The sequence below is a fragment of the Saccopteryx bilineata genome, chromosome 10, assembly GCF_036850765.1.
Source record: "Saccopteryx bilineata isolate mSacBil1 chromosome 10, mSacBil1_pri_phased_curated, whole genome shotgun sequence".
NCBI classification, from domain to species: domain Eukaryota; kingdom Metazoa; phylum Chordata; class Mammalia; order Chiroptera; family Emballonuridae; genus Saccopteryx; species Saccopteryx bilineata.
The window spans coordinates 19,059,905-19,084,126 of NC_089499.1; the positions used below are offsets into that span (position 1 = coordinate 19,059,905).

Here is a 24,222-nt window from a genome sequence, read left to right on the forward strand (position 1 = left end):
ACTTATTTGCACTGGGCAGGTTTGCCAGTCTAAGGACAGAGTGTTCTGTAGATAATTCTCAAGATTAAGGGAACTAACGATTCTTTGGAGAACATTGCACCCAATCTGGGCCTTTTTTTTTTTGCAGAAAGCTATTGTGTTCCCTGTTGGGAGGAAGGGACTGTCTCTTTTCCCAGGAGTCCTTTTGAATTTCTTGATGGGCGATTGATTATTTCCAAGTTCTAAAGGCCCAGCTTGAATATTATTTACTTCTAGATTGATGCAGCTGTAAATGTAATTAATTGTTCTCGGGAGTCCCGAGTGTCTATCGTCTCTTTTTCCCCCCTCTCCCCAAAGTAGTTCATTGTCTTAATTATGTTAATGGCAGAGAAGGCAGCTCTTATTGATGGCTCCGTAAATCTGCAGCAGTGATTCTAGCCATTTGGATGCCGTCGTCTGTACAGCTGGGCCATCACTCACCTCTCCGTCGGAGGCAGACAGCCCAATTAGTACTCACCAACGCTTGGCTGTGTGTCTGCGGTGTCCACTGCCCAAGAAACAGATGATTAAGTGACTTATTTGCAATGGCACAAAAAAAGAAAAAGGCCGGAAGAGTGTATGAGAAGAATCTGCTGTAATGAAAAGTGTGACGTCTTGCCCGGAGTGTTCAGGTGCTGGCTTTGAGGAGCATCTGTCTGGTGTTCGGCACACGCACCGTCTGACTGTACTCGGAGGGGGTGAAGGGGAAATGCTCGTTCCGCTCCCGGCCCGGCCCCGCCGCCTCTCCAGGTGTTTGGCTTTTCTCCTCTCGGACAAAGCCCAGCACCATCGTGGAGCGCGGGGTGCGTGTCCCGTGGGGCGGACCTGGCGCCAGCCGTGCGACCGTCCCCCCGGAGTCCGCAGCTTTGGGAGGGTTGTCCTGGGAAATCGCTCAGGTATTGCATCTTGAGTAGAGCCTTTTTTCCTTTTTTTCTCCAACTTCTTATTTTGCACATTTTCTGATCTACAGTAGAGTTGCAAGAACAGTACAATGAACTCCCATATGCACCTTTATCTGCCACTTGGCATTCTTTCTCCCTTCTTCCTTCCCTCCGTCTCCACTGCCTCTTCCATCTCCCCCTCTCTCTTTCCCCCTCTCTCTCCCTCTCTCTGTCCCCCTCTCTCTCCCCTCTCTCTCCCCCCTCTCTCTTCCCCTCTCTCTCCCCTCCCTCTGCAACCCCACACATATAGGTGCATATATGTGTATATGTTTATTTTCTGATGAACTATTTAAGAGTATGTTGCAACGGGTGTCTCTGAACAATGGGGCATTTCTCTTACACAATACGTTTGTCACAGTTGGGAAATTTATCATTGATGCAATACTATTTCCTATATGGCCAAACATAAAAGTTTCCCAACTGTCCCCATGCTCTTTATAGCTTTAATAGCCTTGTGGGTGCTAAGGGAGATAAGGGGGGGGGTGCAGGGAAGATCTGAAGGAGGGCATTGTTGGCTTAGCCTTGGGAGCAGGAGCTGTTGGGAAAGGCTTCATAGAGGAGGCTACCCTTGAGCTGTCATTTAGACAAGGCAAGAGAGAGGGCCGAAAAGGGACATAGGGGTGAATGTGTGTTTAGGGGAAGGAGGACTTGGGAGGACTAGGGGCCGGGAGTGAGGGGTGATGTGAGACTGAAGGTGGAGCCCAGATTCAACTTTATCTCTTGTTGAGATTTTAGAAGAAAGACCCTGGCTGCGGTGTGGGGAAGTAAAGATGGTGTGGCAGGAGCTGGGAGGCCGGTTAGTGCCACAGCTGTACTTTTCCTGAGGGGTTGCTGTGCATGGCCCTCCCCTCCCCTCCGCTGCCCACCCCTCCCCTCCCCTCTCCTCCCTTCCCCTTTCTTTTGTGACAGAGGAGAGGGGGCAGATAGGGACAGACAGACAGGAAGGGAGAGAGATGAGAAGTATCAATTCTTCATTGCAGCTCCTTTGTCTCCTTAGTTGTTCACTGATTGCTTTCTCATATGTGCCTTGACTGGGGGGGGGGGGAGCAGCAGAGCGAATGACCCCTTGCTCAAGCCAGCAATCCCACACTCAAGCTGGTGAGCCTCCGCTCAAGCTACTTAAGCCTGTGCTCAAGCTGATGACCTCAGGGTTTCAAACCTGAGTCTTCCACGTCCCAGTTCGATCAGATGCTCTATCCACTGTGCCACCCTCTGGTTAGGCCCTCCCTCCCTCCCTTCCTTTCCCTTCCTTTCCCTTCCCTTCCTTTCCCTCCCCTCCCGTCCTCTCCCCTCCCTCCCTCCCTCCCTCCCTTCCTTCCTTCCTTCCTTCCTTTCGTGTTCCTCCGATATGTCCAGTACCCATGACACCATAGTTTTTAGTGCCATTGACTATATTTCCTATGTTGTGCTTTACATCCCTGTGACAATTTCATACCTACCAATTTGTACTTCTTAATTCCCTCCCCTTTTTTACCCAGCCCCCCAACCCCCTCTCTGGCCAACATCAGTCAATTCTCTGTATCTGAGTCTGTTTCAATTTTGTTTGTTCACTTTTTCTGTTCTTTAGATTCCATATATAATTGATATCATAGTATTTATCTTTTCCTGACTGACTTATTTCACTTAAGATAATAACCCTCTAGGTCCATCCATACTGTCACAAACAGTAAGATTTTATTCTTTTTTTATGGCTGAGGAGTATTCCATTGTATATGTGAACCTCAGCTTTGTTTTTATCCACTTGTTTACTGATGGGCACTTGGGTTGCTTCCGTGTCTTGGCTATTGTAAATAAGGCTGCAGTGAACATAGGGGTGCATAGATTCTTTCAATTAGTGTTTTGGGTATCTTTTTTTGTGTGTGTGTATTTTTCTGAAGTTGGAAACGAGGCAGTCAGACAGACTCCCGCATGCGCCTGACCGGGATCCACCCGGCATGCCCACCAGGGGGCGATGCTCTGCCCATCTGGGATGTCGCTCTGTTGCAACCAGAGCCACTCTAGCGCCTGAGGCAGAGGCCACAGAGCCATCCTCAGCACCCAGGCCAACTTTGCTCCAATGGAGCCTCGGCTATGGGAGGGGAAGAGAGAGACAGAGAGGAAGGAGAGGGGGAGGGGTGGAGAAGCAGATGGGCGCTTCTCCTGTGTGCCCTGGCCGGGAATCGAACCTGGGACTCCTGCACGCCAGGCTGACGCTCTACCACTGAGTCAACCAGCCAGGGCCGGGTGTCTTCAAATATATCCCCAGAAGTGGAGCGCTGGGTCATAAGGCAGTTCCAGTTTTAACTTTCTGAGGAACCTCCCTACTGTTTTCCATAGTGGCCGTGCGCACTGTTCTTAACGGCCAAAGGCTCCCTCCCAAATGTAAAGTTAATGATCGTTCTTGGACTGGTGGATTGCCTTGTCATTTTAGGAAGAGTGGAGGTCCCACCCTTTCCCTCTGCCACCTCCTGCCCCTCCCCCCCATTATTTATTAACCAGTGACAGAAGAAGGCCCAGCCTTCCCAGGTCTTATGTCCAGGGAACTCTCCTCTCCCTTGTCCTCTGAGGGTAAGGTGCTCTCGGAGCCAGGAGCAGATACTCATGCTGTGTCCTGACCTGCCTCCTGACTAGAGAGCCCCGGGCCCCGGAAGGGAGACAGCAGGAAGTGGAGTAGTTTGGGAATAGCCAGGCCATGTGGACATTTGTGGCTTCTTTTTCTTTTTAATTGATTTAGCCTTTAGGAGGGGGTTTTGGAACCTACTTAAACCCACAGCCCCTAACCGGTGCATCTTGTCTGGGGGCGTTCCTTCGGGAGAACTGGCGTGACTCTGGGTGAGTGATTGGGGTTATGTCATCCCCCTACTCTGCCATCACCCGCCTGAGGGGCAGGAGGCCGTGGGGAGTGTGGCAGCCCGGAAGGGCAGGCCCCAGGGCACGTGGCCATGGCTGCTGAGGGATGACCTGTCCCACAGAGAGACACAGGAAGCAGTGACAATGGCACCAGAAGGCCCTTCTGAGCCCCCGTGTACATCTCCTGGTCAGATCAGACCCTTGAGCAGGCAGATGCTCAGTTTTGTCAAGCTGTGGCAGAAGGAAAAGTAGGGAATCTCTTCTGACTTGCATAGTTGTATTTTAAATAATGTGTCTTCTTCCAGCGCATTATGAAAGCAAAGCAGAAAGATACTCAGAAAAAAGAAGTAGAAGTCATTCAGTTCTGTCACGAAGACAGATATGTTAACATTTGGGGGTCTATTTGTGCTTCTTGGGTTGTGCTACATTCTCAATTTTACATCTGGCTGCCTTTTTGCCTAACACAGGTCCGTTTTCTCCTGACAGTTTCTAAATGAAAGATAGAAGAACATTGAAAAGATACCAACCTCCTCTCGCCAGCGGGCCGGGCTTTGTCTGGTTTCCTCTGAGATTTCTGCGCTTCGTTCATCTCATGCCCTGTCTGTCTGTCTTTCTCTCAGGACATGTGTCTTCCATTGTGTCTATGCGCTTGGTAAGGAAGGGCCTTAGCAAGCCGAAGCGGAGGCAGGGTTACAGGATGTGCCCCCTTGCAAATGTTCTCATGGGGGACGGGTGTAGGAGGATGGCTGGAGATTAGAAAGCTTCCCTCACAACCAGTCTTGGGTGCGGATTTGGGAACGCCAAGCCCTGCGGGGGGCGGAACGCTGCCCCCCACCCCCAAGCACTGATAAGATTGTTCAATGGAAGCTTCTGAACCTTTCAGCCATTTCCTGCATACCTGCAAGGTTCTAGCTAATCATCCTTCTCTGTTACCGAGCCGATGCTCTGCTAGGTTGCTTACTGGTTAAAGAAACAAATAAATACGATGAGGCTGCAGAGATCTGGGCTCTCAGTCCTAGAGGCTGGGAGTCCCCTGTATCCATCTTTTCTTTACTTGTGTCATGTGTGTGTGTTTCTTAAGTCCTGCAGCTCCGTCCTCCCCTGCACACCATTGCAGAGCTCGTCTCTGCAGTTGGGGACTGTGTGAGGAAGGACAGGCTTGGTCATGTAAAGAGGGAGCGTGCACCAGCTGCGTAACCTTGGTCAACCTGCTGGATCTTGAAGTGCTGTGGCTCTTCGTCCCTTACTCGGAGGGTGTCAAGGAGGAGCCGGCAGGTCAAGGTCAGGCTTTCCAGCTTCAAAACACCGTGATTCCATCGGAGGAGGAGCAGTGGGAGAAGCTCCAGGTCAGACAGAGCTGGGCCATGCGGCTGAGCGGGTGGCATGCTGACGCCCAGAGACTTAGTCGTTGCAGCATCACCGTGGAGCAGTGAGAAACAGGCTCTCTCTCCCTTGCGTATCAGCGGTGGGAACGAGTCGCCTGCTTTCCAGCCCAGCTTCAGAGCATCCTTCTTCTGCTTTCAGTGACCTAACCACTGGGTTACAGGCATTTGGGTTGTGTGGTGTGTGAGCGACCACTTGGATCCACTATGGGCCAAGGAGGAGTTTCTTCGTCCCATCCCTGTCAGAGCCGCTTGGGTTTCTACTTCCTTACAGTAACGGGGCCCATCACAAACCTAGGGGAGCCCATGCTAGTCCATTTCCCCAAAGATGCTCTGTGAAGTGCCAGCCTGCTGCTTTGTCATTTCTGTTGGTTTCTTCTGGCCCGAGTGACCCCTCTTTGTGACAGCCCGTCTGTGGACATTTGCCTGATAATTGGCCTTGTCTCCTGGAGACTGGGGCCGGGGGGCCCTTGCCACACTCCGACCCGGCCTGGTCTCATTGGGGTTATATGCTACTCTTCTAACAGGATAGACACGCTCACTGGTGGGTTCCGGTCTATCTGGACCCCCTTTGATGTGGTGCCAGCAAACCCCAATGTCCGTGTTTGTGGGAACACCCTGAGCATCCCCCTTGTTGTGCCTGATGTCAGGAAGACCATGAGGAAGCCCTTCCAAGCTCTTTTCTTCACACTCTAAATAAAGCGGAGTAAAGGAGAGCTGCGTGCTGAGCATGGTGGCAATGGAAAGAGACGAGGTTGCTGTTTTAGGCCAGGTGAGCGGAGAAGGAAGTCACTCAGTCTTGTCCACAAAGCTAGGCTGGCGTTGGCCCTGGCCGGTTGGCTCAGTGGTAGAGCGTCGGCCTGGCGTGCAGAAGTCCTGGGTTCGATTCCCAGCCAGGGCACACAGGAGAAGCGCCCATCTGCTTCTCCACCCCCCCTCCTTCCTCTCTGTCTCTCTCTTCCCCTCCTGCAGCCAAGGCTCCATTGGAGCAAAGTTGGCCCAGGCACTGGGGATGGCTCCTTGGCCTTTGCCTCAGGCGCTAGAATGGCTCTGGTCGCAACAGAGCGATGCCCCAGAGGGGCAAAGCACTGCCCCCTGGTGGGCATGCCGGGTGGATCCCGGTCGGGCGCATGTGAGAGTCTGTCTGACTGCCTCCCCATTTCCAGCTTCGGAAAAATACAAGGAAAAAAAAAAAAAAGCTAGGCTGGCGTTGATGCCACCACTCCAGCAGCTCCCAGTAGCCTCCATATCGTCTCCTCTGGTTCGTCATTTGTGTACAGATCGAAAGAAACCGTCCCCTGGCTGAAGCCACTGTGAATTTGCTGCATGGTGGTTGCAGCCTTTATTTATTTATTTTTCCTTTGCAGCCCTTCCAGGTCATCACAGGGATCCCTGTCTGACGCTGTCTCCTTCCAAATGCAGGTGGTGCTGCCCACGTTCATTCTGGAGAAGCGATCCTTGCTGGAGATGTACGCGGACTTCATGGCGCACCCCGACCTGCTGCTGGCCGTGACCGCGGGAGCCACGCCGGAGGAGAGAGTCATCTGCTTTGTGGAGTATTATCTCACCGCCTTCCACGAGGGCCGCAAGGGGGCCTTGGCCAAGAAGCCCTACAACCCCATCATTGGCGAGACGTTCCACTGTTCCTGGGAAGTTCCCAAGGACCGGGTCAAGCCCCAGAGGACTGCTCCCCACTCTCCGCCCAGCCACGAACACCCGCTGGCTGAGGAGCGCCCTCCTGAAAGCTACAAGCTGAGGTTCGTGGCCGAGCAGGTGTCCCACCACCCCCCCATCTCCTGCTTCTACTGTGAGTGCAAGGAGAAGAGACTGTGCGTCAACACTCACGTGTGGACCAAAAGCAAGTTCCTGGGCATGTCCGTGGGGGTCTCTATGATAGGAGAAGGTAAGTCCCGTCCTGCTGGATGGAGTTTGACTCTTATTATACAGCGATGCCTGGTAGACGATTGAGGGTTTCGTTTGTGGAGTTTCCTTGTTTTTATTTTGTTTTGGAATTGGGGAGGAGTGAGTGGTGGGTGGGTGAGAAAGAGGCATGGATTTTCTTATTATTTTTTTATTTTTTATTTTTGTATTTTTCCGAAGCCGGAAACAGGGAGGCAGTCAGACAGACTCCCGCGTGCGCCCGACCGGGATCCACCTGTCATGCCCATCCGGGGCGTCGCTCTGTCGCGACCAGAGCCATTCTAGTGCCTGGGGCAGAGGCAAAGGAGCCATCCCCAGCGCCCGGGCCATCTTTTGCTCCAATGGAGCCTTGGCTGCGGAAGGGGAAGAGAGAGACAGAGAGGAAGGAGAGGGGGAGGGGTGGAGAAGCAGATGGGCGCTTCTCCTGTGTGCCCTGGCCGGGAATCAAACCCGGGACTCCTGCACGCCAGGCCGACGCTCCACCACTGAGCCAACAGGCCAGGGCCGGATTTTGTTATTTTGCGACCAGATCATGGTAATTTTCCCGTGGCACCAAGGCGATGGACTAGATGGGATGTAGCTGTTTGCCTTAGTGGCCCCCCACCTGCCTCTTCCCCTGCTCTGCATGTGTGTGAGCGGCCTTACATCCGCTTTCTTTTCAGCCTTGCATGAGTATTAGAATTGGCTCCAACCCCGTGCAACACATTTTTATTCCTTCTCACCGGTTTTCTGGCTCACAGTGAGGATCATAGTGCTACCTATTCATAATCTGCTCATAGAAATTCCCAAGGCAGATCTCTGGACTCTGTGCTGCAGATTCCGAAGCAAGAACACAGTGTGATCACACCACTCGTGGACCGCGTGTTTCTGTTTTGGCAAATAGCTATGAATGAAGGTGATTCATTGTTTGAAGAAACCTATAATAATCCTTGTTAAATTTAAGCATCTGTGTCAGTGGTTCTTTTTTTTTTTTTTTTCTTTTCCATTTTTCTGAAGCTGGAAACAGGGAGAGACAGTCAGACAGACTCCCGCATGCGCCCTACCGGGATCCACCCGGCACGCCCACCAGGGGCGACGCTCTGCCCACCAGGGGGTGGTGCTCTGCCCATCCTGGGTGTCGCCATGTTGCGACCAGAGCCACTCTAGCGCCTGGGGCAGAGGCCACAGAGCCATCCCCAGCGCCCGGGCCATCTTTGCTCCAATGGAGCCTTGGCTGCGGGAGGGGAAGAGAGAGACAGAGAGGAAAGCGCGGCGGAGGGATGGAGAAGCAAATGGGCGCTTCTCCTGTGTGCCCTGGCCGGGAATCGAACCCGGGTCCTCCGCACGCTAGGCCGACGCTCTACCGCTGAGCCAACCGGCCAGGGCTGTGTCAGTGGTTCTTTAAGTTCTTTTGAGTCACAAATCCCTTTGAGACTCGAAGGCTGTAGAATCACTACCCAGAGGGAAAAAAAAAAAGCAAAACTTGGCGTTCAGTTTCAGGAAGTATATGGCTCTTTGGAAGCCCTTCTGAAACGCTAGGAGGTAAACACTCCTTTCATTCACTTAGCACATTTTTGTTGAGCACCTATTAGATGTTAGACATTGTCTTAAGCTATAGATACTTGTCTGAACAAAACAGCCCCCCTCCCAAAAGAAATCTCTGTCCTCATGAAGCTTCTATTCTGTTCTACTAGGGAAATAAAATTATGTTTGTTGTTCCTGGCCAGTTGGCTCAGTAGATAGAGCATCGGCCTGGCATATGGACCTCCTGGGTTCAATTCCCGATCAGGGCACACATGAAAAGTGACCATCTCCTTTTCTCTCCCTCCCTCTCCCCCTTCTCTCCCTCTTCCCCTCCCACAGCCAGTGAGTGGCTCAATTCGTTTAAGCAGGGCCCCAGGTGCTAAGGATAGCTTAATTAGTTTGAGCGTTATCCCCAGGTGCTAAAAATAGCTTGGTTGATTCAAGCATCTTCCCCAGATGGGGGTTGCTGAGTGGATCCCGGTCAGGGTACATGCGGAAGTCTATCTCTCTTCCTCTCACTTTTTTTAAAAAAGTGTTTGTTGTATTGGAAGATGTGATGGAGAAAAATAAAGCAGAGAAGGGACCTGGGAGGAGTGGGGAGACAGTAATAGAGCATTAGGATGGGATGGCAGCTGGAAGGCTTCATTAAGGTGACATTTAAGCCAAGACTCAAAAGGTTGATAAAGGACAAGCCTTGTTGGTGACCAGGGGAAGAATTATGTATAGCAGAAAGAACGAGTCAGAGGCCCCGGCACGTTGGTGGAAGGTAGGAAGCCCCAACAGCCTGAGCAGGGTGAACGAGGGAGGGCTTGGAGAAGACGAGGGCAGAGAGGTGGCTGTGTGGGCAGATCGTGTAGGGCCTCGGGGATGTTGCTAGGAATGTTGGCTTTTATACTGAGTGAGCTTTGAAGCCACTGAGGGTTTGGAGCAGAAGAGTACGTGATCTGACTTACAGTTTAGGAAGGTTGTTCTAGTTGCTTGTTGAAAATAGGCCGTAAGAGGGGTAAAGATGGAAGCAAGGAGACCTGTTAGGAGATTAGGATAATCCGGGCAAGGGGGCATGGTGGCTGGGACCAGGGTGGGGTAAACAGTGGTGAAGGGAAGCGTGGTAAGAGTCTCGATGCATTCTGAAGTAGAGCCTACAGCATCCTGCTGTCCCCGGAGGTGGGCTGCCGTCTTCACTGTCTCTTTGTGTTGGCTGCTGTGTGTCTGTGTGCCCGTAGGGTAAGCCTCTGATGTCTCAAGGTCTCAGCTCCCTTGTTCCCCACACACAACAAGCAGGGGCTGGGCCGTCAACGCACTCTGCACAGCCCCGGGCACGCTCAGGGGTGCACTTGCCCACGGAGCTCTTACTGCTGTGGGTGGGAAACCCTAGCCCACCCTTTCCCGAGGCCCTCCACTCTGGCCATCCCTGAAGCAGAGTTAGAATTTACTGCCCTTGCTTTTATTTTTACCTGCTTGGAAATTCAGGTTAGAACTTCTCAATATAATGTTGAAATCAGAAAGAAAATTCTGGAGACCCAGGAAGGCCCGCCCCTCCCTGGATGTAGCCCTTCCTGGTCACCGGGCCGGTGTGTCCCTGCTGGGAAGGGTCAGAGGACCACTGGCTCATTCCTGGGAGGCCATAAGCTGGCCTAAGTCCTTTCAGTAGCTACGTCGTTCACCTTTCTTTGCAGTTAATTGTGTGCTCCGTAACACGTATGGTCTTATTTTTCCACACAACAGAATGCTTGTAAGAATCCTCGCACATGGACCCAGAAGGTCCTGGCTGCCACACTGACCTCCTCTGGAAGGTGTGGGAGGGGGGACGTTCTTTTCCTTGCTGATTCCCCGTGTAGACCCAGCACATTCCCTGAATGTGACCGAATTTGAAGTAATGTTTTTCCATTCCCCTCATTTTAAAATTTAGATCTTGGAAGAGTCCCCTTTGGGCTTATCTTTTAAATGATGGCCTTAGGTTGTGGCATATTTAGCGACAATCAAATGCCATTGAAAAGATCATTATTATGCATTGAATTCAGTTAGGCTGCAGCTCCGGACCTCCACCAGCCCCCTGTTCCTCAGCTCTGACACTGGAGACCCCGGATTGAGACATCGTTCAGTGTCACCCCACCTGCTCCTTGTGGCCGCCCGTCCCCCCCCCACACACACACACACCAGTGCCCCGGGAAATGGCACAGACTCTTAATTGAGCCTGTGGGGAAAGGCAGCTAGTTAGTCCTAGTGAGGGAAGTGACACTTGCCGAGGGACGTGGTCACGGGTGCCCGCACCAGCTCCCCGGAGCGAGCGCCTGGTTCTCTGCTGTCCGGGACAAGTGCTCCATCCGAATATTCTGGTTCCTCCTGGACAAGTGCTCCATCAGAATATTCTGGTTCCTCCGGTTGAGATCAGGAATGGGACTCTTTTCAATTGATCAGTTTGAAGACCTTAATGCAGGGGTCCCCAAACTACGAACCGCGGGCCACATGCGGCCCCCTGAGGCCATTTATCCGGCCCCCGCCGCACTTCCGGAAGGGGCACCTCTTTCATTGGTGGTCAGTGAGAGACGCAAAGCATGGCATCGCTCACATACAGTACTACTTCCAGTGACGTGGGATGCACATCTCACGACTCCGGAAGCACGTCACATCACTTGTTACATCTGGCAGTGACAAATATGGAACCGGACATTGACCATCTCATTAGCCAAAAGCAGGCCCGTAGTTCCCATTGAAATACTGGTCAGTTTGTTGATTTAAATTTACTTGTTCTTTATTTTAAATATTGTATTTGTTCCCGTTTTGTTTTTTTTTACTTTAAAATAAGATATGTGCAGTGTGCATAGGGATTTGTTCATAGTTTTTTTTATAGTACGGTCCTCCAACGGTCTGAGGGACAGTGAACTGGCCCCCTGTGTAAAAAGTTTGGGGGCCCCTGCCTTCATGCTTGGCCTTAGGCTTTTTGCTAAGTCCGTTTGGGGGGTGGAGAGCGACCCCTCCCAGCTGACCAGCCTTGGGGTGGAGGTTACTGCCTGACCCCGCTCCGTGTCTCTCGGCCCCTGAGCTGATGGACACGGAGCTTTCATTTGGGATCCCTTCTGTAAGGCTGGTTTTAATATAGCCCTTTCTTCCTGTCAGGGGCAGGCTTTTTTTTTTTTTTTTTTTAATGCAACCCTAAAAAAGAAAAGAGAGTTAGTGTTGAGCAGGCATAATTACGGGTTATTTAATATGTGAGTGCACATTTATGGATTTTCAGAAAAGAGCCAAAGGAATGTGGTCTCGCTCATGCTTTTGAACCAGCTTAGCTTCGGGGCTCACTGGCTGCTGGGGACTGGTGGGAAATTTCTCGCTGGTTTGGAAGAGATTTTTCCTGAAGGTGAGTGGCAGGAGGGAGCTCCCCACCGATCTTGTTATGCCCGTGTGCATGCCTATCCCGAGACTTGGAGATTTCCTCCTTATTCCCCAATGGAAATGGCAGTGTTAAGAATTCACCCATCGAGAGAGCTGCTTTAGAGAGGGAGAGGTGATTGGAAATCAACCCTTCAGGAGTCTGGTGGTGTGTCGGGCAGCGTGCTCGGAGCTGAGTTGCAGAATCGCCTTCCCGTCCTGACCACAGCCCAGCGAGGCTCAGGTGCCGCTCTCCCTGGGTCACAGACGAGGAGACTGAGGCGCAGAGGAGTAAAGGTCGCCAGGCTGGTGAGCGACAGAGGACTTGGAGTGATCCTCTAAGATCTCATCCAGGTCTTTAAAAACCGTGAGGCGTATTCTCCCTGTGCATCTGTTGCGAAGAAGACATCAATTGTACAATCCTACCTCCCAAATTTATATTTGCAAATGAGGCCAGCAAAATTGGCGTGTGGAGCTTATGGCTGTGTGTGGTCCTAGTTGAGGTTAGAGTCCCCAAAGGATTTCCGGTTAGGGACCCGAAGGGCTGACCACAAGACAGGGACAGCACAGAGACCAGGGGTGAGCTGCTGTTGAGGAGACACCCTGGCCACCCGGAAAGAGTCCATCAGCACTGGGGGAGGGTGTGGCTGAGGACCTTCTCCGGGGCTTGCGGCTGGTGGCAGCTGCTCTGTGGGGGCTGGGGGCCTGGGGCGGGGGGGGGACAGGGCTGGGGGCCAGAGGCCGGGGACCGGGGCCTCATCCTGCATGTGGCCGGCCTTTGAGGAAGCAGGCGCTTGTGAGCAGAAATGGAAGGGAACCCCGAGGCGACCTCTTTCTTCTCATCTCTCATTTCTGGTTCTTCTTGACTGTTGGTATCCTGTCTGTGTGACATAAGCTGCAGTTGTCCAGCTGCTTTGGTGCATCCTGTATGGGGAAGTCAGTTACAAAGGAGGCTTGGAAACAAAAAAGTATATCAGACCTGGCCATTGTCCTCGAAGGGTCCTGATCAGAAACTGTCCGGACTGAGACACCCAAGTTTCATTCTTGCCACAGACACAGTGGTCCTCTCTTGCATGCATGAATAGAATGGGTTCTCAAGGGTCCCTGAGGGCAGTCCTAGTCTCTGAGGTGTAGGAGGGACCAAGTGTCAGAGTGAAAGCTTTAGGTGCCCTAGGGCTTACCTTGACTAAGATGGGTTAATTCATTTGCAAAAGCTATTGGCAAGTTGGGAAGTGACCAGATGTTACCAGATGTTGGATAGATTGTGGTAGTGGAGTCATGTTATTTTTGCTTTTCTGTTGCACATATTCAATTATATTCCTGGCCAGAGAGAGAGAGAGAGATTTAAATGCTGTTGTGATACCTCCCCACCCTGCCCATGTGATTGTGAGTGACCCACACATCTGTTTTCCTTGGTAGTCTCAGCACCTGTTGTGCCCACGTGTGTGAGCATCTGGGGATGATCAGACCTCTAAACACCTGTGAGCACCTCGCTGGGGGTTTGCAGAATGGACTGTAGTGGACTTAACTGAGAGTGTGGGTATCAGTTCTGGACAAGCCTGGTATGTTCTACACTGCAGAGGTCTCCAAACGTTTTACACAGGGGCCAGTTCACTGTCCCTCAGACCGTTGGAGGGCCGCCACATACAGTGCTCCTCTCACTGACCACCAATGAAAGAGGTGCCCCTGCCAGGAGTGCGGTGGGGGGCCGGATAAATGGCCTCAGGGGGCCACATGCGGCCCGCGGGCCGTAGTTTGGAGACGCCTGTTCTACAGCCTCGAGTATGTGGTGATTTTGGGAATTTTCAAGGGTAAGTGAAATTATAGTTGAACGCCTAGTCCTGTTGACTTGAGAAGCTCAGCATCTGTGCCTCCTCCGTACAACTTGGTCCCCTCTCTCCTCAGATCGGGCCAGCTCCTCGATACTAACAGAAGCCCCTAGTCTGTCTCTGCTGAAGCAGATTCTAGTTCTTCTGATCGATTCAGATGCTTGTCTAGCCTAAGAGAGAAGTGCCGGCCAGCCGAATTATTGAACCTCTCTGAGTTTGTTTTCTCATCGTTACTTAAACATGATAATAATTATTGCTGCATGGAGGAGTTGTGAAGCTTAAAGGAGACAGTGCTCGTGAAGCCCCCGGGAATGTCTGGCATCCAGAAAGGGCTGCGTGTCATCTGTGCTGTTCGCACCACTCCTCACTCTTTTCTGGTGGAGGAACCGGGAATCCAGGGAGGGGACACCCCTCACCACTGTTGATTGCGTAGATCTGGTCCAAGGGCGGAACCCTCCTTCCTGAGGCTCACGGTGCCCTCGGTCACCTCCAGGCCTGGAATGAGCCGGAGCAGAGCCGTGAGGGCATTTCTACAGGGAGCTGAGCCCCAGTGCTTGGGTGTGTGTGTGTGTGTGTGTGTGTGTGCACGCGCGCGCGCTTGGAACCTTCTTCTGCAGAAAAACCTTAGCCTGCAGTGCTGGGTTTTGGGACTCTGCCCACTTGTATGGGCCTTTGTGTGAAGCAAAGTGCTACCCATCAACACAGAGGCAGCCCTGTGGGTGCCCAGCTAGACAGGCCGAAGGGCAGGGTGGATTTTAGCACCTGCAAGCACTGTACAGACTCTACAGGGGATGAAAGCCGTTTCCTGCTCCCTCGAAAACTAGACAAACTCACATAAGTTTGCATTGTTTAAAGCCCTCTGCAGGCCTGACGCCTGGGCCCTGGGCTGGAGGGCCCCCGATCTAGAGGCGGGTGGGTTCTGAGTGCAGAGCTCCAGTGCCTGGCCGGCATCCGGGGTTGTCAGCAGCTGTACAGTCTGATGTCGCAAACTTCATCAGAATCGTTCAAGTTGTCCCTGTTGCTCTCAGGACAGAGGCAAAACTCCTTCCCATGTTTTTTTGAAGTTTAAAACACAAGGTGTGGCCTCTCCTGACCCGGCCAGCCTCCACACCTGTTCACACTGCCCCTCTTTCTGCTCGTGGGCCCTTTGCTCAGTCCCCTCATGCTCACTGGGCTCCCTCCTACCACGTGGCCTTTGCACATGCTCCTCCGTCTGCCTGGAATCCTCTTCCCACCCCCTCCATCTGCTCAGCAGTTACCCCGCGCAGTGGCCCTTCCTCAGGGAAACATCCCTTCCATGTCAGTTCCTGGTGGTGGCCTGCGTGGCGCTGGGCACCTCTGCCTTCCTCCTTCAGCACCGCTGCAGTTCTGTGTTTGCTTGGCGATGCGTTCATGCCCACCTTCTGTTCTCCTTGAGGGCAGGCAGCGGGTCTGCTCTGCCCCCTGTGGTATTCTCGGTGCCTGGCACAGCGCCTGGCACACAGTAGGACACACGATACATAAACAGATGGTGAATGAGCAGCCAGCCTTTGCAGAGGGGTAGACTGACGCTCCTTGGCAGGGCCTGTTCGCTTTCTCCTTTGTGTTTTGACCCCCAGCCGCCCTGTCGTTGCGTCCGCATGCCTGACCCTGCGCTCCTCTCTCCCTGGAGGTGTGCTGCGGCTCCTGGACCATGGGGAGGAGTACGTGTTCACCCTGCCCAGCGCCTACGCCCGCTCCATCCTCACCATCCCCTGGGTGGAGCTGGGTGGCAAAGTCAGCATCAGCTGTGCCAAGACCGGCTACTCGGCCACCGTGATATTCCACACGAAGCCTTTCTACGGTGGGAAGGTCCACAGGTAGGAGGCGCCCCGGGGAGGGGGGGCTCCGTCTGTCCGATCACGACATCTGAGGGCTCAGTTCTTCATGGGAAATAGGGCTCCAGCCACGGGATGAATTGAAAAATCAAGATAAAGTTGTTAACAGATCCTTTTGAAAAGAGATACTGCCTTTTCCCTCTCCCGGGGCAGTTTGGAACCCTTCCCACGTAAGCTTATGGTGAAATCCTTTGGTGATGGCAAATCGCAAGCCAGAGGAGAGGAAAAGGCCACTTCCTTTTGGTATAATCAACTCTCCCTTCTGAGGCCCCAGCCTGTTTCTCTGATCTGAGGCCAATGCATCTGTGAACTCTGTGATCTCGACACCGCCTGAGAGCTCTCCATTCATGTGAAGGTGGCTCCATGATGTCTGAGCCCCATTCCCCTGTGAGGTCAGGACCGTTTCTTTCCCTGAGGGAGCCCGAGCCTAAGACCTGGAAGGTGAGGTCTGCTGTTTGCACAAGCACGGGCGTTGCTTTTACGGCTCCAGTTACAGAGATTCCTCCTTCAGAGCAGATGGCTGTAGAAACAGGCTCCCATCTTCGCCCCTTTTCTTGGAAAGTGTTCTGCATGGTGTTTATGTGAGGAGGTCGGAGCGTTTGTTGTCTGGGAAAGTGGGCGCCTTCGGTGGCCGGTTTGGAGCCAGACACACAGGCTCACAAACTGGTCATGTGCACTTCTCCCTGGCCCCACCCCTCTACCAACTGGGTAGCTTGGAATCAGCGGTGCTGGAGCCCCCAGAAATCATCAAATGCTACAAATGAGGTGTTTTCCTCCCGGGGAGCCCGTTGTTAAACCGTGACCGGCACCCCACTGAAGTTCTTCCCCTGGGCGTCACCTGGAGGTTTCCTGAGGCTGCCCGAGCGCCTTTGATCGCCACCAAGGAACCGTGGCAGAGCTGGGGCTCGGGCTCAGGTGGAAAGCCTCCAAGCTTCCATCTGTATCTGAAAACTGAATTCAACCTGAGCTGGGCCGTCAGGGAGTACAGAGCTTCCCTCCTCCGCTTGGCCACTTGCAGCAGGACCACCTGTTCCGTTCCTGCTGTGTTCACCCCCTCTTACGTGCAAGAAGCTTCAAGGCAGGAAGGAAGGGAGCTGTGGCCTGTGCCCACCCAGAGCAGGAGACCTGGCCCTCCCTCCAGCCGGGCAGCAGGAGCCAGAGGTGACAGATCTCCAAAGAGGAGCTTTTAAAGCCAGCTTGAAGGTAGCCCCACTGAGCTGCTGCTGTCAGTGGGATGGTGTTGGTGCAAAGCCAAGCAGGAGGTTAGGTTTTCACTCAGCTTTCATTTGATTAGCCTATTAACTAATCTATAGACTTGATTTACCTCTCTCCAGTTTTTTTTTCCGTCAATGCCCTCTTTTTTGGTGTTCAAGGATATCAGATCACATTTTATATATAAGCTAGTCTTTGCGTAAAACACTTAATAAACAAGTCCTCTCCATGGCGCCCCAGAAAAAGTCATCTCTAAATGCCCGTCCACCTTTTGAAGTCAGTCCCTGTGGTTTGAGAATCGTATCAAGCGTGTTCGTTTGATTGACTCATTCAGGGTCACAGCAGAAGTGAAGCACAACCCGACCAACACCATCGTCTGTAAAGCCCACGGGGAGTGGAACGGCACCTTAGAGTTCACCTATAACAACGGAGAGACCAAGGTCATCGACACAACCACGTTGCCAGTGTGCCCGAAGAAGATCAGACCTCTGGAGAAGCAGGGGCCCATGGAGTCCAGGTGGGCGTCAGCCTGTCCCTCCCAGCTTAGTTGTCCTGAACGCTCAACCTAGGGACGGAGAGGAAGCCTTGGAAAGCTCAGCTCATGGAAATAGGCCAGGAATCATGTTCTGACTTGTTGAGATGTTTGAATTTCCCACTGTGTCGTTTCCCAGTAGAGCCTCTGGAGCGTTCGGTGTTGCTACCCTGCATTTATGGGGTGGAGTGTGCAGAGACTCTGCAGTCGACTTTTATTGTCTGTCCTCAAAGAGTTTGTCAACTCAGCTGGTCTGTTGCGTAATTACAAAGTAAAAATCAGAGAATAGCTAGTAATCAAAGACCTGTGAGTGAAGCAATTGTGATCCTTTTCTTTTTCTTACCGGATTAGCAGCATAATTTAAAAAGAATTCAGGGATGGCAAAGGTGTGATCAAATGGACACTCGTTAATCTGTGCCTTCAGCAGGAGTGTGTGCGGGTCAGCTGCATGGATCAGTAGCTTTAGACTCATCCATTCACTTTAAACCTTGTGTTCCACATCTGGAATTGATTCTAAGGCAAAATTCTTGAGTTCGGGAAAAATTTTAAACATAAAATTGAGTGTGTGTGTGTAAATGTACATATATATTTAAAAACAGCTAAACAAAAGAAAAAGTGACCACCTGCCTGTTCAGCAAGGAAAGCAGTTAAGTCAATGACAGTGTCTGACCAGCCGGCACGTCCAGCCTGCGGTATGCACGTAACGCTTCTGCGTCCAGCGGCGTCTGTGCAGGCACACGCGCAGACTCTTAGAATATGCCATTTTGTTTTCTTAATCCAGGAGGTCAGCAGACTCTGCCCCAGGAGTCAAATCTAGCCTGTGGCTGACATTTGTAAAATGTTACGGGAACACAGCCAGGATTATTGTTTATGGCTGCTTTCCTGCTACACCAGCGATGAAGTAGCTGTGACCCAGACCACATGGCCTGCCAGGCCCGAAATGTTTACTGTCTGGTCCTTGACAGAAAATATCCGCTGAGCCCTGCTCTTAGCTAAAAGCATAGGATGCTCTTTAGAAATATGATGTTGGATTAAAATGGCATTTCAGATGATTCTGTGAAAGGGGTTGCCCTTCCGGGAAGCATTTGTAACCAACGGGCAGTGTCGATTATGTGAAAATGAAGTGGGGATCCAACAGTGTGTGTGAACTATGTTAAAACTGAGTTTTATTAAACCAGGGCCTCAGTATGCCTGGAACCTCTGCTTTTTTTGTAGGATGAGCACGCTCTCGTTCTTCTCTTCATTTGGGGACACTGGGTGTAGCCTTCTCTGTGTCTGAATGGAGCTCATTGGCTTTTTCAGCTCAGCCTAGCAGCAAAGAAAGCCACCCCCTTGCCACCGCCTCCCGGGGCTGGGAAGCCCGTGGTCACCCTCACGGCATGCCTGTTGTTTCTAGTTTGGCAGCTGAGAACAATACTGATCACCTTGTGTTGTTCTTCCAAGGATATGGAGTAGTTGAGCTATTCCCCCCAAGACTCTGCTCCCTCACTTAGCCCAGGAGAACTCAGAATTCAGCCCGCAGTGGGGATGGGATCTGGGAGGGGGTCAGACAGAGGCCTGCCACCTCTTTCTGGCTCACATAGGCGACTGGACTGCAGGGAGACCGCGTGCAGCCCATCTTGTTTTCCCTAGAGGAGGCAGCCTGCAGCTGGTCCTGGGCTCCCTGGCTACTCTGAGCACCTGAGCCCACACCCAGCGAGTCTTCTAGGCCTTACCTGCAGAGGCAAAGGAGGGACCATATACATGGCTAGGTGGGCCAGTGGTAAGACCAGTGTGCCAGCCCTCAGAATGGTGCCAGCCGCCACCAACCCCCTTGGAAGGGAGGGAACCACTATTCCATCGGGGGAGAGTGAAGATATATAGTGCACATACACACACACATGTAAAGTCTGCCTTCACCTGTACTTTTTGTTCATGATGCCCAAGTGTGGTTGAGAAGTGACTTCCGGTGTAGATGTGGGAGAGATGACAGAGCCTGTAGCATAAACACCTCCACTGATCATGGTCTGTAGCTCCTAGTACTGGGTTGCCAGGTGGGAAACCAGCCATTGCTCATATTTATCAGCTTGCTAATCTTGGATAAGTCACTTCACCTCATCTTCACCCTCTTTAATATGGAGATAATATAGAATGTGTATCATTGGGTTGCTATGATGATTAACTTGAGTGCTTAGCTATACTGTTATTACATATAAGCATCTGTAGAAGTATTACTACTGCTTATCACTAGATTCACTGAGAGGGGCCTGGTGCTCAGGACAAGAGGATAGTTTACAGCAGACTTGCAGCCAGGTAGCCCTGGGCTCAGATCCTGACCCTGGTGTGTGTGGGGGGGCGTCTTTGAGGCACCTGGAATGAGCTGCCTCTACAGATGGCCTGCACAGATGTCCCCTGCCTTGCCAAAGATGGCTGTCCTTGAGCCTGCTGGCAGTGTGTGGCCATTTCCTCTCCCCCATGCATCCCCAGGAACCTCTGGCGGGAGGTGACCGGATACCTGCGGCTCGGGGACATTGACGCCGCCACCGAGCAGAAGCGGCGCCTGGAGGAGAAGCAGCGGGTGGAGGAACGGAAGCGGGAGACCCTCCGCACCCCATGGCAGCCCAAGTATTTTATCCAGGAGGTAACTCCGCTGCCTGTTATGGGAGCTTGTCCTGAGTGGAGGGCAGATGGATTTGTGTGGCTGACGCAGCAGTCTGGATGAATGAGGATGGGGCAAGGGAGGTCCTGTGGGCAGAACTGAGTACCCGACACGGTCCCCCTGGCAGCCTCCATCAGAAGAGCCAGTCAGCCTGCCGGGAGGACAAGGAATGGGACCGCAGATCAGGGTGCAGTCCTGTTCATAGAAACTCACGAGCCTGCTCCTGTATCATTAGCTGCATGTCAGTGGTGAAGCACCTCGCAGCCCATCTCCGCACAGGCGGCTGGGGCCCTCATGACTGAGACCTGCCCTTTCGGAGCTCTGCCTCCTGTGGGCCAAATAGGATGGACCTGCTAGGACAGGCCAGCCTGAGTTCTGTGCCTAAATGCAGCTGCTGTCACCCAGGAAAGTGACATTGGTAGGAATAAATAAAATTCATATGATTGCCCAGCCACCGGGTTAGGCTCAGTTGAGGCCCTTACACTTTGGAAGTGGTTTGTGGAGCAAACGGGAAGCATTCTGAGAGCAGCATCGGAATAATGGGAGTGAGCACAGAAGCCAGTTTTTACGGCAGGCTCTCGGAGCCTGGCGGCTTCCATGAGAAGCAGGCCGGGGAGGACTGTGATGGACGGAAGATCCTAAACTGTCCAATTAATTCTTCACAAGAAGCCAAAAATCTGAGTTTTTTTGAGAAATCTGATGTTCACACAATGTGAAGGAGCTTTTTAAAAATGTAATTACTGAGAGCCATCAAACTATGTATGGCTTTTTTTTTGGCTCCGGGGCTAATGCTTGCCTTCTGCCTACAGAGCAGGAGCCTCTGTAGCCAGGAGGCTGAGGGTGAGTTAGAGCCTGGAGGTGGACTTCCGGTCAGGAGCAGGAAGCGGCTGCTTTTTCCCCCCCGGAGGCTGAATTCCGGTCAGGAGCAGGAAGCCGCGGCTCTTTCCGCTTAGATTGACTTCCGGTCCGGAGCTGGAAGCGGCTGCTCTTCCCCTGGAGGCAGCAGCTGCGGCTCAGGACGGCAGCCTCCACGGGCGGATTCTGGTTCGGACGGAAAGCCGGCCTGAGGAGACTGCCTTTATGAGACTCTGAGTAGGACCCTAGCTGGAAGCCTTGCACAGGTGAGCTGAGTCTCACTATTATTAGTCGGGGTTCCCTGGGGAAACAGAACTGAAACAGAACCAATGAGACATAAATATATGTAGATTTATTATGAGGAACTGGCTCAGGAGATTATGGAGGCTGAAAATGCCAGCATCTGCCATTTGCAAGCTGAAGACCCCCGGGGAAGCCATGGTGCAGTTCAGTCCAAGTCTGAAGGCCTGAGGACCAGGGGAGCGGATGGTGTAAATCCCTGTCGGGTCAGATGAGATGTCCCAACTCAAGGAGTGACGCAGAAAGAAAAGGCGGATTTCTCCTCCTTCCTCCTTTTTTTCTTTTTAGGCCCTCCATCGATGCTTACTCACATCGGGGAGGGCCATCTTCTTGGCTGAGTCCACCAATCAAATGCTGATCTCACTTGGACACACCCACACAGACACACCCAGAAATCAACTTGGCACCCACAGCCCGCCAAGTTGACGTGTAAAATGAACCACCACAAAATCCTTCAAGGATCCTACTGTGAGGTGGATTTGGTCTCTGAGACAGCTAGTTTGCCTGGCTTCTGTGGAAAGTTCACATTAAAAAACAAAATGCTGCCTGACCAGGCGGTGGCACAGTGGATAGAGCGTCGGACTAGGATGCGGAGGACCTAGGTTAGAGACCCCGAGGTCGCCAGCTTGAGTTGCGAGCTCATCTGGTTTGAGCAAAGCTCACCAGCTTGGACCCAAGGTCGCTGGCTCGAGCAAGGGGTTACTCAGTCTGCTGTAGCCCCACGGTCAAGGCACATATGAGAAAGCAATCAATGAACAACTAAGGTGTCGCAACTAATGATTGATGCTTCTCATCTCTCTCCGTTCCTGTCTGTCCCTATCTGTCCCTCTCTCTGAGACTCTGTCTCTGTAAAAAATAAAAATAATACAAAATTCTTAAAAAACAAAACAAAATCCCAACAAAGAACACATAGTATTGTTCCCACTATGTTTAATAAAAGCCAGTGTGTACCTAAGAGAAGGCTTAAGGATATGTAAATAATAAAAATCACCCCAATACCAGAATTGTTACCATTCAGTATATGCCCTTCTAGTCTACCACCAAACTGTGTACAACACCTTGATTCGTGCCATTTTCTCACTGGTATTTAGCCCTTGCCTTTTCTTTCCCATCTGCTCCTCCAACACCCTTTCTCCCCCCTGTCCTGCTGTTTAAAAGACCTTTCCTTTTGTCTCTTCCTTAATGTAATAAGCAAAGCCTGTCTTTTATTATTTTGGTCATTTTGTAGGGTTTCTTCCTGAAATGCCAGATGTGAAGATCATATGGGCTTTATAGAGCAGTCAGGCTGAGGGGCAGTGAACCCCCCAGCCTGGCACAGCTGAGGAACCAGGAACAAGGCAGACACATTGGTGGCGGTCCCAAACAGATGCTCAGGGAGCACTGCTCTGCACGGTACTCGGCTTCCAACGTTGCAGAGTCTGGGATTCTTGTCTCTGCTCTTTGCCTGCCGAGAGGTCTCGATGTAATGTCTCCTCCCTTCTCTTACAGGGTGATGGCTGGGTCTACTTCAATCCCCTTTGGAAGGCACACTGATGGGATGGAGGTGCACAGCCTTCAGGAAGAGGCCTGTTTTTGTAGGAATTAAAGTGGTACAGTATCAAGGTTCTGTTGGTATTCACTGAGACCTCTTGACGTCATTCAAGAAATGGTACCTGAGAAATTATGTACTGTGAAAAATGCACCCCAAACTCTACTACAGGATTGAATTTATTCAAAAGCCATTTGGGGCATGTGTGTGTAGTGTGTGTGAGTTCTTGGCACACTGTATGTTCACACACATGCATTACATACACATCTGCTGGGTAAATTACACATGTAAATACTGCACTTAACCAAGATTTAAGTGGGTAATTATGGGCTCCTTTTTATCAATGAGGTTTGATGTTTTCTATTTTTCTCTTTGCCAACAATGTTTTGCACTCACAAAGGGATTCTCACATAGTCAACTCCTGTCAAAACACAAGTGGATTGGCATGGCCCAACTGATACCCATCTGGTCAAAGTGCTCATTCCCGGTAGGTGGCTGTCATTTCAAAATTATTGTGACTCCCACCTCCTTCCCCACTTCAACATTTCGTTTGTCCATACTTCAGAAAGATAGCTATTTTCTGCTGAAGGAGGAGTGGGCAGGAAGCTGGTAAAGGTTTGTGCCAGAGCCTTTCAGAATGGAGCCCCGCTGGGAGGACCCACAGCCAGGCCCACACTGGAACATTCCTCCCATCTACTCGCCCGGAAACTTGGTAATTCCTCATGCTCAAAACACTAGTCAGACATTTTTAAGAAGCTGATTCTTTTACAAGAGAAAACAAGTCATTTGGAGAATTCACTACTTTTATGATGAAAAAAAGGGCTTTAGAAGTTAAATACATTCATGCATATAGAGACATGCACAACCACAGCCTCAATCTTGTTCTTTAGTTTGGGGAAAGAGAAAAAAGAATTTGTGGACTTTTTTCTTTAGTGCACCTCTATTGTTTGACCCAAACTCTGCAAGGAAACCACTGTGATTAAAATAAAGCCCAGTGTTCATGGTTTCAGTTCAATTTTTGGTCCTCAGCCTTTACTAACGAGGTCAAGACATGACTAGAATATAAAGCAAGGAAAAAATTGACGTTTGATTTTTGCTCAATGCTTAATTTATTTTTTACTGTGCCACTTTGAGAATATTTATAAAATCCAGTAGCATGAATGCTTCTCTGTAGTAATACAAATTTTGTGCCTTTCGTCTGCTTTAAGACCAATTGTTCACACTTTGTAGATATTAGACAAATATATTTCGATTAAATACTATACCTATCTGTGTATCTGCTTTATTTTTAGAGATTCAAATGTTCTGTTGGAATCGGTGGCTCTAAAGGAGCTGAAATTTTATGGGTTAAGTACTGTTAATTTGCTGTGAACAGCAATCATATTTACATCAAGTGTTTCATACACAGAAATCTACCAGATCAACATTTATGGATATTTTGTGATGGGTTTGTAAGAACAGTTAACTCCTATCCAGTGACTGTTTTATTTTACGAGATGTCACTACCAGGCAA

The 24,222-nt window shown here is 51.3% G+C and overlaps 1 protein-coding gene across 1 annotated transcript in view; it reads left to right on the plus strand.

Annotated features, from left to right (window-relative positions):
• The window catches only part of OSBPL10 (oxysterol binding protein like 10), a 295,305-nt gene extending 271,334 nt beyond the window's left edge, over positions 1–23,971 (plus strand). The window contains exons 8-12 of the mRNA XM_066244416.1: positions 6,593–7,073; positions 15,440–15,626; positions 17,191–17,373; positions 19,855–20,008; positions 22,670–23,971. Of these exons, the coding sequence (XP_066100513.1) occupies positions 6,593–7,073; positions 15,440–15,626; positions 17,191–17,373; positions 19,855–20,008; positions 22,670–22,714 (1,050 nt within the window). The 3' untranslated portion in view covers positions 22,715–23,971. The remainder of the gene's footprint in view (positions 1–6,592; positions 7,074–15,439; positions 15,627–17,190; positions 17,374–19,854; positions 20,009–22,669) is intronic.
• Positions 23,972–24,222: the final 251 nt, after the last annotated feature.